General features: G+C 41.8%; 2 protein-coding genes across 3 annotated transcripts in view; both read right to left on the bottom strand.

Annotated features, from left to right (window-relative positions):
• The window catches only part of herc56.1 (HECT and RLD domain containing E3 ubiquitin protein ligase 56.1), a 39,322-nt gene that overhangs the window by 7,866 nt on the left and 14,072 nt on the right, over window positions 1-17,384 (bottom strand). The window contains exons 16-18 of one of the 2 annotated variants that reach the window (XM_056253569.1): window positions 6,492-6,575; window positions 6,303-6,401; window positions 6,040-6,180 (exon numbers count right to left, since the gene is read on the bottom strand). In XM_056253569.1, coding sequence (XP_056109544.1) covers window positions 6,040-6,180; window positions 6,303-6,401; window positions 6,492-6,575 — 324 coding nt within the window. The remainder of the gene's footprint in view (window positions 1-6,039; window positions 6,181-6,302; window positions 6,402-6,491; window positions 6,576-17,384) is intronic. The other variant, XM_056253568.1, reaches the window with a different exon arrangement.
• Window positions 6,599-11,395, bottom strand: LOC130087273 (probable E3 ubiquitin-protein ligase HERC4). Its single transcript, XM_056253526.1, has 16 exons — window positions 11,122-11,395; window positions 10,788-10,908; window positions 10,616-10,692; window positions 10,270-10,494; window positions 10,041-10,132; window positions 9,809-9,939; window positions 9,545-9,672; window positions 9,376-9,446; window positions 8,459-8,568; window positions 8,199-8,258; window positions 7,995-8,100; window positions 7,724-7,913; window positions 7,475-7,638; window positions 7,314-7,388; window positions 6,663-6,761; window positions 6,599-6,613 (listed from the first exon to the last, which is right to left on the bottom strand). The coding sequence occupies exons 1-16, from the start codon at window positions 11,333-11,335 to the stop codon at window positions 6,599-6,601; spliced, it is 1,878 nt and encodes a 625-aa protein (XP_056109501.1). The 5' UTR covers window positions 11,336-11,395.

Below are 17,384 nucleotides of genomic sequence, written 5' to 3'. Positions count from 1 at the left end.
GATGACTGTTGTCATAATATTTTGTATGCTAGTTGCACTTACCATTTTGATTTGAAATAGCCTATGTTTTAAAAGGGAAAATGAAACAGTACATTATTGGCTTAGGCCTGTAATTGACTGATTAGTGTGTTTATATATGAGTAATAAGCCTGTGGATATATACTTAACAATGTTATATTACTGTTGAAAATGTTGAATTATAGTTGACAGTTTGTATAGTTATATACTATTTGTATAGTTAAATAAATATTTTCCTAGTGACTAACAGGCAACAAAGAATGTCAAAGTAGAACTACATTGTGGCCTTGTTTTTTCATAATTTTCTGCAAGTGGTAGATCTTGGTTTACATTTGGACTTGGGATGTGATCTTAGGCTTGAAAAGGTTGGTGACCACTGCTGTAGAGCATACTATTTTGTAGGCTTTTCAATAAAATTCTAATGATCAAATCAAGAAATAAAAAATAAACTTTCTTAAAAGATACAGGGTATCTGCACACTTTTTAAAGTCAAATTTAAGGCTTTTTAAGAACTTTTTAAGACCTGAAGAAATCAAAATTAATACCTTACATTAGGGGTGCGCAATATTGAAAAAAATATGTCTCAATATTTTCAAAGTTTTGTTGATGATAATTAGATGATATTTTACTGATTGTGTTTGTGTACATGTACCATGGCTGGTTTAGGCCTGTTGTTGACAGCTGACTCACGAAGATATTCATATTTTTCATATTCTATGCAGTGGTCAGTTCACAGCAGTGAAAGGAATTAACATTTTTTTATTAAAGGGCAATATTTGCAACCTTAAATTGAGTTCCAGGGGCATTTTCACCTAGCCTGGCTCCGCCCTCCTACGCACTTCCGCTCAATTTTATTTTCCTTCAGTACTACGTCTGGGATTGTGCTGTAGACTTTGGTTTCCAGAAATAATTTTTTTACCGGTCCAATCAGCGAACAGAGGGAGTGGCTGAGAACGATGACGTTGATGTAGCGCGTCAGTTTGAGTTGGAGTTCAGTAATGGCAGCGGAGAAAGACCATAGACAGTAAAAGAAATGGACAGAGCGATCTCATTGGAACTCAGTTGAGACAGTTGAAGCCCACTTTTAGCGATTTTTGAGAACTTCCGTTCCTGACGCGCAGACTCAGACCGACTCAAACTAAGCTTGATGACGTGAGCAACCTGTCTGACAGACGTTACTCTTCTAGTAGCTGTGCGTGAAAATTGCCAACGTTAATCTTGCAGAGACGGGGAACTTGAGCAAAGAGTCCTTTATCGTGAGTGAGCAGGAGTAAGTATTCCGTTGCTTTTATGGACTCATTATCTATGGGCTTCTCCCTTGACGGGACGTCCCCCCGATTGCCTGCAAGCTTCTCCTCCTGTCTGTACGGTAATTTCTGTCCAGCGCGACAGAGAGTCGAGTGGTTATGACGCAATCGTTAGCCTATTTTTACTAAAACTGTTTCTACGGGGCCATAATGTAACATAGAAGGCAATGGAGCCATTTATACATTGTCGTGTTTCTTTATAAATAAATAATGGACAAATGGAGTCTTTAAACGCCTCAGATGTAAAGTTATTCGCTGTCAAAGTGACGCCAAAATGAATGGTAGTCAATGGAAATGCTAACGCAAGTGAAGTTCTGCTACAAGATGGCGGTACCCGGCCGGCTTCAACTTCCGGTCGATGGATTACCCCCTTGAGAAAGACGTGAGAAAATCTATTCGGTCCGTTGTTGCAAAACTGCCGAATATCCAGAAGTTAAAGCCGGAGCAAGATCAATGTTTGCTAAGTGTTGTTGGTGGCCATGATGTTGTGGCCCTCCTCCCCACGGGGTTCGGGAAAAGTTTAATTTTCCAGCTCACTCCGCTAGTGGTGAATGAGTTAGCTAAGGCGAACGATAGGATGCAAAGCCGATAGTTGTTGTCGTCTCCTCTTGTTGCACTAATGGAGGACCAAGTGAGGGAGGCAGAAAGGTTAGGAGTTGGTGCTGGGCAGCTCGGTGTGGACGATGATCACTGTACAGCATTTGCGGCAGATCCGAAACGACCGCAGCGGCGTATTGTTAATGATTACACCCAGCTTCGACAGTTGACTGAATACATCACTGTCCTTAGTGTCAAATATACATTTAGAATTTAGAATTGTTCCTTGAACTCTTAAATTCGATGAACAAAACATGCAGCTCTCGTTGACAGACATCTTATTCTAAACATAATCCTCTGATCATTCGGACTTGTTTTTTTTTATTGCTTAAAACAATACACAAGTAATAACAGAAAACATAATACAAAAACAAACAAAAAATAATAATAAAAACAAAACAAAAATAAAACAGTAGGGGGATAATATAAAATAAACATGAACAAGTTAAGAGAATTACATGACACTGAAAAAAGGAAAATAATTACAAACAGATAATGTTTTTAAGGCTTTTTTTGTTCTCAGACAACTTAATTGAAAAGAGGTATTTTTAAAATTCTTTCACAAATATAAGAAAGAGAGGTTTAGCATTTAGATTTATGAATATGGAATTCGGACTTGTTGTTTCCAGCCGGTTTCGGCGCATGACATACGTCACGACCACACGTTAGCGATTGGCTATGGCAGATCCTGAGTGACGCTGGGCAGATCCAATAGTTTTGAACTTTAACAGAGAACCCGCCTACAAGGAAGTAAACGTTTCTCAATGGAGCGAGGCCAGAGACTCTCTGTACAAATGAAATGTACGAGAGTCTGGTAGAACCAGGCTAATTTTCACCCATATATGGACTTTTTTTTTTTTTTACTTAGAGGTATGCATCACCTTTTATGTCAAATTATAACATTCAAATTAAATTATATTAGAATAATAACACAATACCACTGTTACCAGTTAAATTAAATCATTAAATCAAAATCCATCTTTGCAGTGCAGAGGAGACACAGAAGCAGCATCAGAACTGGCATTAATATATTTATACTCCATTTACAATTGCATAAATAAAGCTATGATATATTCAATTCTTTCAATTCTTAATTCAATATTTAAATATGAACTGATTTCTAATTGTAACATTTTAATTACAGGGTACTTTAAATGTGAAACTAAAACCGCCAGTAGGTGGCGGCAAGTCACTGTCTCAGGGAGTCATTCATTCAACCGATTTGTTCAAACGGCTGATTCATTCAGGAACTGCAAGTGATTGTTCATTGAATCGTTAAAATGATTCGTTCAAAACGCAGATTTCAGTCAAGAAATCATCGCTGTCTTTTGCATTGAGACTCTGCTACGGTTTCATTTTGAAATTCTCGTCAGCGAAATAAAGGGAAAACAAACAATATTGACAATATTGTTTATAAAATGTAACAATGTTAATTTAACTTTTATATAAAATAAATTTCATATTTGCTATTGTGCACGGGAAACCAGCCCTCTTGCTGATGCAATATTGTATGATAACAACATATGATATATAAAATACAAAAACTTTATACGTCTATTAGGGAACATACCTATAATAACTGCACTGACACATCACGCAGTGAAAGCAAGCATGAGAGACAAATGCGATGTCAGCTCGCAGTGCGCCCTCGTAACGTTACATAGTTAACGTTAAAGTAAAACAATGATTACAATATCATAATAGACAATACACATCGCAGACCACTACGCACATAAAGAATGAACTTACAATTGAACTGAAATTAACCAGCTTTCTTCTCCTCTCCTGCTGTTTCGCGTGCAGGAGACAGACGTAATGCTGGCGCGAATGTGACGCGAAATGTCACGTGAACGAGCAAATCCACAAAGAACGAATAATAAATAAAAAAGTACGCTAATTAGATAGTTTTAATTTGGAAAACATTTAGATATGTCTAACTCAAATTGCCATCGAAAATTTAAGACCTTTCATAAGTAAAAATAAGACTTTTTAAGGCCATACATTTTCAAAATCTAATTTAAGACTTTTTAAGGACCCGCGGATACCCTGAAGATATGTTGAGTAGGCACACACAGACATCAAGAATCAGCATATGATTCTCAGCAATGGTGACAATCAGATCATAAGCTCATTATTTATTCATGCAGCAATGCATGATGGGAGCCATGAATGAGTTTTGATTGGTGGCACCCAGAATGCACTGCAACATGCTTTATAATTGTCACCATTGTTGAGATTCACAGGCTGATTCTTGATGTCTGTGTGTGCCTACTCAAAATATTTTTTAGGAAGTTTATTTTTTTATTTATTGATTTGATCATTTGAATTTCATTGAAAAGTCTAAAAATAGTATGCTCTACAATGACAATGCTGCTATTATTCGAAAGGTAAACTTAACTCAGAAATTCGGTTTAATATAAGTTCAATGACTCAGGTCAAATGATTGTGAAATAATGATTATGTTAAAACACAACCAACACCATCAGATGATTGTTTATTGTTCATCCGGCTGTTATAACTCATGTACAGCAACCAAACAAAATCTAAAGTTAATAAGTTAATGGTCAAGAGCCCAACTAAAACACACACTTATCTCCATAATGGTGACTTAAACATTCCGGTTTTCTCCTTCAGAGATTCTGCTTGTTAACATCAGGTGTCTTCAATAATGCTCAATCATCACTCAATTATTCACTTAATTAACTCATTAGCTCAGAGTTTAATTGGGTCGCTTAAAATTACCAAATTCCATGATGTTGAAGATACATGAACATATTATGTTTGTTTACCGAAACATAGTTATGTGGAACCGGTGGAACCTGTTTACAAAAAAAAGTTAAGTAAAGCCAACATTATAATTTTTTTGAGTGTGGGAATGTTCGATTAACAGATGAAACTCCATTAACTGCATCTGTAATATGCTGCCAAGCTTCCTTTTTTTTAGGAACTGATACGCCACTATGTACGCTTGAAAATAAAATGTGGCGTTTTGAATGAACTTCTGATAATAAAACGTCAATTTCTGCATCTGAGAATTTTTTTTTTCATTCGCATTCATGTCATAATAAGATGCCCATATATAGTAGCCTAGTCAGTCGGATTTAATGGGCGGGATTTATGGTAATTGAGAATGAACGTGCACGCGCATCCCATTTACGACTGTTTGGAATTCATTAACACACACACACACACATTTCACTATCACATCTGACGTTTACGAAGTATTTGTGAATCAGGAGAAGAGTTTTCGGGAAGGTCTCTTTACGCGCAAATCACTCGCATATTTACTCGTATATTTACAAAATGTTTTATGAATGAGACCCAGTGTGTGTTATGAGGGGCCATTCACGTCGCGTCTAAAAACGTGTGGAACACGCTAGCCGCGCCACTTTCTCCTCTTTTCAAAAGCTTCTGTTGTCCGCCATTGCTAAAACGAAGATTTTTCAGCAAAAGTTTCCAGCCCTTGCATTAGCTCTACTACTAGATATATTCATGTCAATGAGCAATGACCCCCGAGGCCCCGACATGTATGTAGGATATGATGCAAATTAGTTTAGAAGAATAAAACGTCATCAGCATGCGCTAGCAGTGAAAAAAAAGAGTCAGAGAACACAGTCATGGCTTGGGAAAATAAGTGCACTTGGCAAGCCAGTTTTGCAAATGGAGCTTGAGGTAAGTAGTTTTAAGATTTAGCGCCATGTCTCGTTGATCAATACGCCATTTCATGTTGCATTTTTTATTGGCTAGTCAGTAGACTTAGGTCATAGCAGCACACACTGTGAGATGATCAGAAAATTATTGCAGGCTATCTCTGGTCGTAAGATTGTGAAAACATCCGTCTTTGAACCTCTCTCACTGTACGACGTACAGAAGGACCACCGTTTAGGAGCCACGGCCACAGAAATCGTCACGATTGTTTCAAGATACTCATCTTTCGTCTGAGACAGCCCAAAATCATACAGCGTGTACCGGGCATAAACCAAGCTTGACCAGCAACAGTCGTAAAGGACTATTCTAAATCATACAGTGTGCACCCGGCTTTAGGTATATAACTTGACTTAACTAAACTTTGTTACTATTATCTTTAGCATGACCTCATGAAAAGTCTTTGCCTTACCTTTGTGGGGAACCAGCTCAAAGTTTTGTTGTCAATGTCCATGAGCAGCTGAGACTCTGGCCCACAAAGCTCTTTAAACACGTTGAGAAAAAAGTCTCTTTTGTTTACATCTGTGTTTCTCATATCCTCTGTGTAAAACACCTGTTAGATAACCAAAATAATTTATTCATACTGCAGCTCGTAACAGTTTGTATAATAAAACTGCACGCAAAAAATACCCTCAATGTTACTGAATCAAAACATATCGTTTTTGTTTTCCTTACCGCCAGCCAATGTCCTCTGAGATATTGCAGGTTGGCCATCAGCTGAAAGAAACAATCCTCCAGCAGAGCTGTGCGTCTCAGAGTCAGCTGAAGACCACCCTGCAATTAAAGCATTTCATTCTGTGATTAAAAAGTACATTTACACAGAAGTAATTCCAAGGAGTTTTCTTTAGGTCAAGACAAAATTACCTTCCATTCTCTGTTCTTCATATAGCTACATTTGGCCTCCAGATTAAAGATGCATGGAAGTGATATCAGATTTTTTAAGATTGTCTGTAATAAAAGAAATAGTAACATCATGCTTTCTTGATCTGACATGTGCATACATGTCAGATATGGACAAAATTCTTTGGAGCTCACATTATAGTAGTTTTGCTGTGCCATTAATGCCTGGATTTGTTCAGGCAAGTAAAACGGCTGCCTGTTGTAGTTATCCACATCTTCATTGATGGTTTGAAGCTGTTGATTTGGGGAAAACAAAATTATTTGTTTGTTTTTTCTATAGTGGGAATTAATGGTGTATCAATATATCATAACCAATACAGAAATTATCAGCAGACAACCAGGAGTATTAGTGCCCTCTTGTGTCACTTCTAAAATCTAACAACAGTCCTGTCAATTGATAGTTTTTTGTTTTTTTTAAATATAAATTGAGTGATTTCGGTCATTTTTGTATGATAAATACAGTGATTGCTGCCATATTTAATTTTAGCTATATTTTAAAAAGATATACCATAAATCAAGGGTGTTCAATCCTGCTCCTGGAGGGCCACTGTCCTTCAGAGTTTAGCTCCAATCCCAATTAAACACAACTGAAACAAGGTGTTCAAGGTCTTCAGGATGACTAGAACCTTCTAGACAGGAATGTTGGGACAAGTTGGAGCTACACTCTGCAGGACATCCCAGGAGTGGGATTGGACACCCCTGCAGTAGATGACACAGTAACATCATCGGCCATTGAAAAGCCCATTTAGGTTGACCAGTAGAATTTCAAAATGTTTTGGTTCTCACCACATCTAGAGGACCAATGACCTCATGAATGATGAAATCACTCTTTGTGATGTCTCTGTGTGCACTGCGGCAGACCTTTCCAACAGAAACACTGTTATTGAAACTACTATCACAATAACATGGTTAAATGTTTACTTTTGATCTAATGTTTAATAAAGCACCTGATAGACCATCTGAAGGATCTGCACAAATTTCAGTAGGTGTTTCTCTTTGTCAGAGTCCAACTTGCCAACAGCAATCCTGCCAATTAACATAGCAGACTCTTTTTGAAATAAGTCCACCAAGTTTTTGAGCATATCATCAGGGAGTTTGGACCAGTACATCTCTGAGAATACAACATGCATGCAACATAAAATTACAAATAGAACAAGGACAACAACACAAAGGATGTAAATGTCCTCCAGCTTTACCTAACACCTTGAGAACAGCAGGATTCAGATCAAGGATTTTGGAGGCCAATGCTTTAGTGAGTTCAGTTCTTTGTTGTTCCTGGAGTCCTCTGATGAGCTCAGGGAGGAGAAGGTAGAGTCTCAGAGCTTCCACACCAGCTGGATTTGGATACAGAGACGGCAGGAGTGTCTGTTGAACTACCTTCACTACCTGAGGTACGGAAAAATATCAACTGCATCTCATTGTTTAAAATGTAATGAACATTTTTGGAAATGCTGGATTTACCATTACCTCTGAGATCAACCTTTCATTGTTTGATAACTTTGCAAAGGATGCTTTAACCAGATCAAAATCCAACACACAATGCTCCTCAGACATCTGATAATGTTCATCACAACTACAAAGACAGACACTTACATTAACATCGAAGTCATTTTAGGCACAAAAGGGAGGAACTACTACATAAAACAGCCTAATTCAGATTAGGACATTTACCTTGTTTTGAGGAAACTTCCATTCAGAGAGGCAGCCGAGGAGAACACTTTGTTTATGTCCCTGTAAACAACACAACTATACTTTAAATAATATTTTTTATAGTCTATAGATATTAATCTAAAATTCATCACCTCGTTGGCACATATTTCTTGATTTAATTATGTTAAGAAAGACTATTTCATGGACCTACTGTAGATCAGGAGCCTTAAGCATTAGTATCTCAATGGAAGCACTGTTGTTAAAACGACTTAAACACTCACTTCTTTATCACTTTCCATGAATCACTTCCAGACACCCATCGGTCAATCATTCTGTTATCTAATGTCAAAATCCCTCTCCTTGGATTTGGTTTAGACTCATTCCCAGGTTCCTACAATATACATTAAAAAAACATAAGTAATCCCACAAAACATTGGACGTCGGATAGACGTGCAGATCATGTCTAAATTGGGTCCGTCGGTACATGACCAATTCTGGACATCTATTCGACGCCCAAACTAGGTCCACTATTTGGACGTCCAACCATGACCCAACTTGGACGTCATATTGACGTTCAACATTTGACCTGGGTAATTTTTTGGACCTCATTTGGACGTTTTGTGCAGGAAATTTACATGATTAATATGGAATATTTTTTTATTTACAAATATCAACATTGTTGTTATCAACATGATTAATACATATGAATACAGATTACTTATAATTATTTAAGATAATTTTCCCAAAACTCCATTTGACTGTCTCAGCAGCAGGTGATAACTGGAGACGCATACAAAGGTGTAATGCTGTAGCTCAAACAGTAAAGCGTTGACGCTTGCAACGCCAAGGTCACGGGTTTGATTCCGAGGGAAAGCAAGAACTGATAGGAATGTAAATGTGTAATGCAATGTAAGTCACTATAGAAGTTGTATAAAAACGACGTCTAAAATTAGTCTAAATTTGATGTTGAAAAGACGTCCACAAACGACCACATTTGGACAATAAATAGCCCTTACACAGAGGTCCCATGGACGTCAACATTAGACGTGCGGTAGACGTCGAAAAAAGACGCCGCCTGGCGTTACAAAACAACCCCTTCAGTGGACCGAAATTGGACGTCCAAAAATTACATAGAAAAGACATTTCACAGTGGAGCAATAATTTAATTGTTAAACAATTTGTGAATGAAAACTCTAACCTTGAAAAACAGGGCAAAGGAATGATTCTCCCCCGCGATTACTTTTTCAATCATATATGCATGACCACATTCTGTGTGCAACAAAAATTTAGTTTAAGTTCTGAGCAACATCATGAGAACAAAAGTATTCGTAAGAAAATAGCCTATTGCTAAAAGATCATTTAATTACCAGTTGAGAGATCCACAGGGAAAGGCACAGACTGCTTGATCATTTCTCCATTTCCCAGCTTCCCTTGCATCCCACATCCAAATGAATAGATCAGCTTTGACGATTCGACTGATACGAGTGTGTGACGTCTTTATTCAAGAAAGAATCAAATGCCTAATTACTGAGCTGATCTCAAACATTAGACATGTTAACCATGTGAGGAAATGAAAAGAAATCTGCACTACTGCATTGAAACACTGATTGCTTCTGAAAAGTCTAGTTTACCTCCCACATGTGACCTGGGACACTTTAGATCCCCACAGTTCAGCAACGACCCGCGGATGATGTTCGTCTTTAAATGAGTTGTGCCCAAGCTGGCCAAAACCTCCTGATCCAAATGTGAACACTGTGCCGCCCTGAAACACAAACAATTAATTACATTTTCTGTCAAGCTTGTTGAATCCTCTTATCTAATATCAAAAACATGAATAGGCTATAATATATTACAAAATAATACCTTTGATAGAGTCGCAGTGTGTTCCCCTCCACATGAGATGGACACAATTTTCTTTCGGTTCAGACTATTTACAACCGTTGGGACGTGTCTGTCTGTGGTGGAAAAAAACTGTAAAGTAATTCATCACTTCTGCTTTAATGTACATTTGACACAGTATTGCACAAATGCAGTACAATTATATGTGCTTTTATACCATCACTGATTTAGTTACATGATGAAATATTCAGACCTGTAGTGTCTCCGAGGCCCAGCTGTCCAGCCGAGTTCTTTCCCCATCCGAACACGACTCCAGAGAGAGATAACACAAAGCTGTGGTCTCCTCCAGCGCTGATCTGAGCCAGTGGGATCCCACACAGACTCTCCATGCGTTGAGGAGCTGACAGAGACCTGGGCTGTTCTTTCTCCAAACCCAGCTGACCGTGAGAGTTATCACCCCATACAAACAGCTGACCATCTGAAAGACCAACAACAGCTCTGCATATCTACTCTCAAATGCCTATCAATTCATGTCAATCATAAGAAGTCAAAAGATTAAAACAAAACATCAGCTGTTAGAATGAAATGGTTGTGAATACCCCTGGTTAGTGCCATTGAATGCTGGTCTCCACACGCGATCTGAATCACCTGCTTGTTTTCCAGACCTTTAAGAGGACTGCAGAGAAAAGACAATCTGTCAGATATACTGTATATTTGTTATTATCACTCATGGTCATTTATACTGTTATCATGTCATGCCTACATAAATACCTGCACACAGTAGATTTGTCCATAGTAAGAACTCTTCCTCCATCAGCAAGAAGAACCGCACCAGATCCTCCACAGACAATCGATATAAATATGATTCTGTCATTCTTTAGCTGTGGTTGCTCTGGAGTAAATAATATGTATTTTATCAGTTCAACTTCTTTTCAGAAAGTAAGCATACAGACACTTAAATAATTATAATTCCATTACTAAATCACAAATATTATATACAGTAACTCATAGTAGACTACTATCAAATATAAATAGTCTATGTGAAAATAAAAGGCTATTATATGATGTTGTCAACTTTATGAATAAAAACGGTCATGTAGTATACTTAGTTTTCCATCGTGATCACAGTTTTCACCGCGTAATTTCAGGACCGAGACTTTCCCATTCCTGATAAATCCAACAAAACTCCTTCCAGCTGACATGTCCTGAACTGCTGATTTAGGACACACGGATCGTATTCCACAATCGCCATGTTTGACTTTATCAGGCTGTGAGAGACCGAAGCCCTCTCTGACCTGCGCTCCCCAGTAGCAGAACATGTTCACAGCTGATGAATGAAACCTTCAGACTCCAGCAGCGTCTAATGCATCCGTGGACAGAGGAACACGCTCTCGTTAAATATAGCTACATCGAAAATGAGAGTGAAACTGCTGGACTCGACTATTTAGCGAGTTCCCACTAAACGAAAGTAATGTTTGTTGTTATTCTTCCGCGTTTAGTGAGTCAGAGATTAATTTATTGATGATGATCGGAAAACGAAAGTAAAATCTAGGTGAAATTCCGCCACACCCATAGCAGGTGTAATTTGCGGGTAGGACATGTCCCCAGCAGTTTTTGACTGCGGTAAAGCCAGCCGCCACCTCGAAATGAGCGGTCGAACTAGCCGCCCCTATATTTCGCGGTGCGCATATACACTAGCTATCACGGTAAGACCGTCAGACCGTCATCTGGATTGAAAACAATTGATCTTCCGGCGAAGGCTGTTTCACATTAATTTATTCTATCTATCTATCTATCTATCTATCTATCTATCTATCTATCTATCTATCTATCTATCTATCTATCTATCTATCTATCTATCTATCTATCTATCTATCTATCTATCTATCTATCTATCTATCTATCTATCTGTCTGTCTATCTATCTATCTATCTGTCTATCTGTCTATCTATCTATCTATCTGTCTGTCTGTCTGTCTGTCTGTCTATCTGTCTATCTATCTATCTGTCTGTCTATCTATCTATCTGTCTGTCTATCTATCTATCTATCTATCTGTCTGTCTGTCTGTCTATCTATCTATCTATCTATCTATATATATATATCTGTCTGTCTATCTATCAGTCTATCTATCTATCTGTCTATATATCTGTCTGTCTATCTATCTATCTATCTATCTATCTATCTATCTATCTATCTATCTATCTATCTATCTATCTGGTATCTATCTATCTATCTATCTATCTATCTATCTATCTGTCTGTCTATCTGTCTATTTATCTATCTGTCTATTTATCTATCTATCTGTCTGTCTGTCTATGTATCTATCTATCTATCTATCTATCTATCTATCTATTATCTGTCTATCTATCTATCTATGTATAGGCCTATATATATATATATATATGTCTGTCTGTCTGTCTATCTATCTATCTATCTATCTATCTATCTATCTATCTGTCTTTCTGTCTGTCTATCTATAATTATGTATCTGTCTATTTATAATTATCTATCCATCCTAAAATAATAATATACTGTTGTGTCTATACATTCAGAAAATCATTAAAAAAGAAATCCTAGTTTACACAGCCCAATTTCACCTCAGATGGAGAGTACACCTTCTCACCGTGTCACCTGCACAGTTTCAGGACAATCTGATGTTGTATTACAAAATAAGAGCCCTCCAAAATTCATAAATACGCTGTTTTGGCTTTACATTCAGAAAATCATTAAAAAAAAATCCTAGTTTACACTGCCCAATTTCACCTCAGATGGAGAGTAGACCTTCTCACCGTGTCACCTGCACAGTTTCAGGACAATCTGATGTTGTATTACAAAATAAGAGCCCTCCAAAATTCATAAATACGCTGTTTTGGCTTTACATTCAGAAAATCATTTTTAAAAAAAATCTTAGTTTACACTGCCCAATTTCACCTCAGATGGAGAGTACACCTTCTCACCGTGACACCTGCACAGTTTCAGGACAATCTGATGTTGTATTACAAAATAAGAGCCCTCCAAAAGAGCTCTCCATTTGAGGTGAAATTGGGCTGTGTAAACTAGGATTTTTTTTTTAGTGATTTTCTGAATGTAAAGCCAAAACAGCATATTTATGAATTTTGGCATGCAAGCTGCACGAGGCCGATCACCACGCGCGATACATTTCATGCCTGGGACTCGACCACACGGAGAAGGCCTTCTCCTCCGGCGGATGTGCGGCCTGTGAGAGCATGCCCATCTCCTCTCTGCGGACTCGGCTAGCTCTCGCCAGGGAAGAAGACGCCGCTTCGACAGCGATCACGACAGCCTGTCTATTGCTGCATCTGAGGACGAGTGGCCGGGCTCGCTCGACCCCGTCACTGCTTCTCAGCCAGCACCCAGCGCGCCTGCGACCAGGACTAACTCCGTCGCGGAGATGCTTCGGATCCTGACACAGGCCGTCGCGGACCTCGAGCTCGAGTGGGCCGCGCCCGCTGAGCCTCCTCGGAGTCAGCTGGGCGGATGGTTTCTGCCGGGACACCAACAGGCCCCTCGTCATAAACCAGCGCCGTTTTTTCCAGAAGTTCACGAGGAGCTAACCAAGGCATGGCGCACTCCTTACTCCACACGAGGCGCTGCAGTTCCCGCGACTCTCTCCTCTATGGACGGCGCGGCGGAGAAGGGCTATAAGGCGTTGCCGCCTCTAGAAGAGGCCGTAGCCGCTCATCTTTGCCCGAACACGGCCGCTAGCTGGCAGACCAGAGCCATGCACCCAAACAAACCGTGCAGAAGCACGTCAGCCCTCCTCGGACGCGCGTATTCCGCCTCCGGGCAGGCTGCTTCAGCCCTGCACGCGATGGCCGTGCTGCAGGTCTACCAGGCCAAACTCCTCCGGTCTACGGACGAGGCGGGCCCGGATCCAGAGGCCTTTCGGGACCTCAGCAGCGCAACGGACCTGGCCCTGAGGGCTACCAAGGCCACAGCGCAGGCGATCGGAGGAACATGGCGAGCTTGGTCGTGACTGAACGCCATCTCTGGCTAAACCTCACCGTCATTAAAGACTCGGAGAAGACGAGGTTCCTCGATGCCCCGGTTACCAGCACCGGTCTCTTCGGCCCAGTGGTGAAGGGGTTCGCGGAGAGGTACACCGAGGCACAGAAGGCATCCCAGGCTATGCGACACTTCCTGCCTAAACGCTCTAGCTCCGCAAACCCAAACCAGCTCCATTTGCGCCTCAGCCAGCGAAACCGAAGCAGCAGGCCTCTCAGCCCCGCCCTGCGGATGATGCCCAGCGCCAGTCAAGAGCTGCGAAGCGCTTCCCGATGCCCCGGCGTTAAGGCCCGCAGCCCAGCATCGTGCTCGACGCGGCACCGCCGAAGTCATCCTAGCATGCGGCACGAAGAGAGAGGGCGAGTGTCCCGCGCCGGCCGGACCACCCTCGAAAAAGCCCACGAGACTTCCCACAGCCCCCTGTTCAGTTCAGGCGGATGGGGATTTTATATCTGTAAGCAGGACCGCAACAGTATGTGCGTCTTTACAAACAAACGCCGTTTTCACAGCGACCCAAATAAAGCACAAAAAGAGCATGTTTCACAAGCACAACACACGGGTTCACTGTCCCCCTCAAATAGGTGGCCCCTCCCCTGTTGTTACACTGACTTCCCCACACGCAAATGCCTGTACAGTCAGTCAAACACACACAAATCACATTATAAGGGTTTCAGGTTTCGGGTTTTCATTATTTGCGCTAAAGCAAGCGGGTTTTTACAGCCGTTATTTTCTAGTTCCGAAGAAAGACGGCGGACATTTGAACAGGGCTCTCATGCGACGTCCCTTCAAAATGTTAACCATCAAACATATCCTCGCGCAAATTCGCCCAGGGGATTGGTTTGTTACAATGGATCTGAAAGATGCTTACTTTCACATTCAAATAAACCCTCGTCACAGGCCATTCTTGAGATTCGCCTTCGAGGGACAGGCTTATCAATACACAGTTCTACCGTTCGGTCTGTCTTTGGCACCCCGCACATTCACGAAGTGTGTGGATGCAGCACTCTCTCCTCTGAGACAGAGAGGAGTGCGCGTGCTGAATTACCTCGACGACTGGCTGGTGCTAGCGCAGTCGAGAGGCGAACTAATAGCTCACAGGGATCTGATTCTCGGCCATTTAAAATGCCTGGGTCTCACGATCAATGTTTCAAAGAGCAAACTATCCCCCTGCCAGAGTGTGATCTTTCTGGGCATAGTTTTAGACTCTGTGTCGATGAGAGCGCGGCTCACACCAGAGCGCGCGCTCTCAGTGTGAGCGCTTGCATCCTCGTTCAGAGAGCGAGAGCGCGCGCCTCTGAAGAAATTTCAGAAACTACTGGGTCTCATGGCAGCATCACCAGTGCTCCGCATGGGATTACTGCGCATGCACCCACTGCAGCACTGGCTGAAACGCCGGGTGCCAACACATGCATGGCAGTCAGGCAGCTTACGAATCAGAGTGAATCACGGTTGTTTAAGGACCCTGGTTCCCTGGCGGGCTCAGGACTGGTACCAAGAGGGTGTGACAATGGGGACAATTTCCAGAAGGAAAGTGGTCTTTACAGATGCGTCCAACCTTGGTTGGGGGGCATTACACAAGGGCACGCCTGCATCCAGCCTCTGGTTGAGCGCGGAGCAGACCTTACACATCAACTGTCTGGAAATGAAAGCAGTTGATCTGGCCCTGAATGCATTTCTGTCGAGCCTCAGGGGTCATCACGTCTTAGTCCGTACAGACAACATGTCAGTGGTGGCCTACATAAATCACCAAGGGGGCGTCAGGTCAGGCGGCCTGCATGCTATGGCGAGAGATCTCCTCTTATGGGCACAGAACAATCTGAGCTCTTTGAGGGCTGCACATATCCCCGGCGTCCAGAATTTGGGCGCGGATATGCTCTCACGGGGCAACACTCCCCTCGGCGAGTGGTCCCTGAACCCACAGACGGTCAGTCTAATATTGGAAGTGTTTGGCAGGGCCGAAATCGACCTGTTCGCCTCGAAAAACAACACCCATTGCAATCTGTTCTTCTCGAAGGACAGGGACGCGTTGGCCCACGCCTGGCCCAACCGCCCCCTGTATGCTTTTCCCCCCGTCTCGATGATTCCGCAAGTCATCAAACGGGTCAGGGAGAGCGAGTGCCCAGTCCTTCTGGTGGCTCCTCTTTGGAAATCCAAGTCGTGGTTTCCGGAGCTGGTTCAGATATCGGACACAGCTCCATGGCCTGTCCCGATGAGGAAAGACCTCCTCACACAGGCGAAGGGATCGTTGTGGCATCGGCGACCCGACCTATGGGCCCTCCATGTGTGGCCCTTGAACCGGTATCCAGGGACCTTCCTGTGAAGGTGTTGAACACTATATCTGAAGCTAGGGCCCCGTCGACTCGCCGCCTTTATGCTTTAAAATGGGCGTTTTTTTTCCAGCTGGTGCTCGAAAAACCATTTAAACCTGTTGGCATTGGCATCTATCAAGCGAGTGGGAGATCTACAGGCTCTCTCTGTGGCCCGGCATGTCTGGAGTTTGGTCCTGATGACTCCAAAGTCATCCTCAAGCCCAGGCATGGTTATGTACCCAAAGTGCTCTCAACGCCGTTCAGAGCGCAGGTGGTGACATTGTTAGCCCTTCCCCCTTCAACAGAGGATGGGGAGGTTAATCTTCTCTGCCCTGTCAGGGCGCTGAGAATCTATCTGGAGCGTTCTGCATCGTTTAGGCAATCAGAACAGCTTTTTGTCTGCTTTGGTGGTCGATCCAAGGGGGATCCTGTCACTAAGCAGAGACTGTCTAGATGGATAGTGGAGGCCATTTCTATGGCTTATACCTCAGTGGGTGTCAAAGCCCATTCGACCAGAGGCATGGTCTCGTCGTGGGCGTGGTCATCTGGCTTTCCCATTCAAGACATTTGTGATGCGGCCGGCTGGGCCTCGCCGTCCACATTTATGAAATTCTATAATATGGAAGTACCTTCCCTGCAGGCGAGGGTGGTTTCGGTATGATTAGGGCCCGACAGAGTCCGGTCTTATCATTAATTTTTACTGTGCACAACCACATTCACATATATATATATATAAAAACCCGCTTTTTTGCCGGTTATTTTTTCACATTATAAACCCGCTTAGGCTGGTGGTGTTATCATATTCTATGACCCAAACGGGGTCGGGGTTATGGGTATGATATGTTGGGATTACTGATGTATTCTCCTAGACCTGACGGTGTCTGGTCTGGTATATACATATTATGTGGTTTATGGCTTGTTCTGTATGCTCAGGGGTCCTGAGTTGCAGTGGCAAACAGTTACTCAGTGCGGCGTTTTACATAGCTTTCCCACTGCGTATAGCTACGCAATACGAAGTGACCGTTCGAAAGGG

This window comes from Rhinichthys klamathensis, unplaced genomic scaffold (assembly GCF_029890125.1).
Source record: "Rhinichthys klamathensis goyatoka isolate OS25496 unplaced genomic scaffold, OSU_Roscu_1.1 h1tg000107l_1, whole genome shotgun sequence".
In the NCBI taxonomy this organism is placed as follows: Eukaryota; Metazoa; Chordata; class Actinopteri; order Cypriniformes; family Leuciscidae; genus Rhinichthys; species Rhinichthys klamathensis.
The sequence above is the reverse complement of the archived record's forward strand: the minus strand, read 5'-3'. Positions and strand labels throughout refer to the sequence as shown.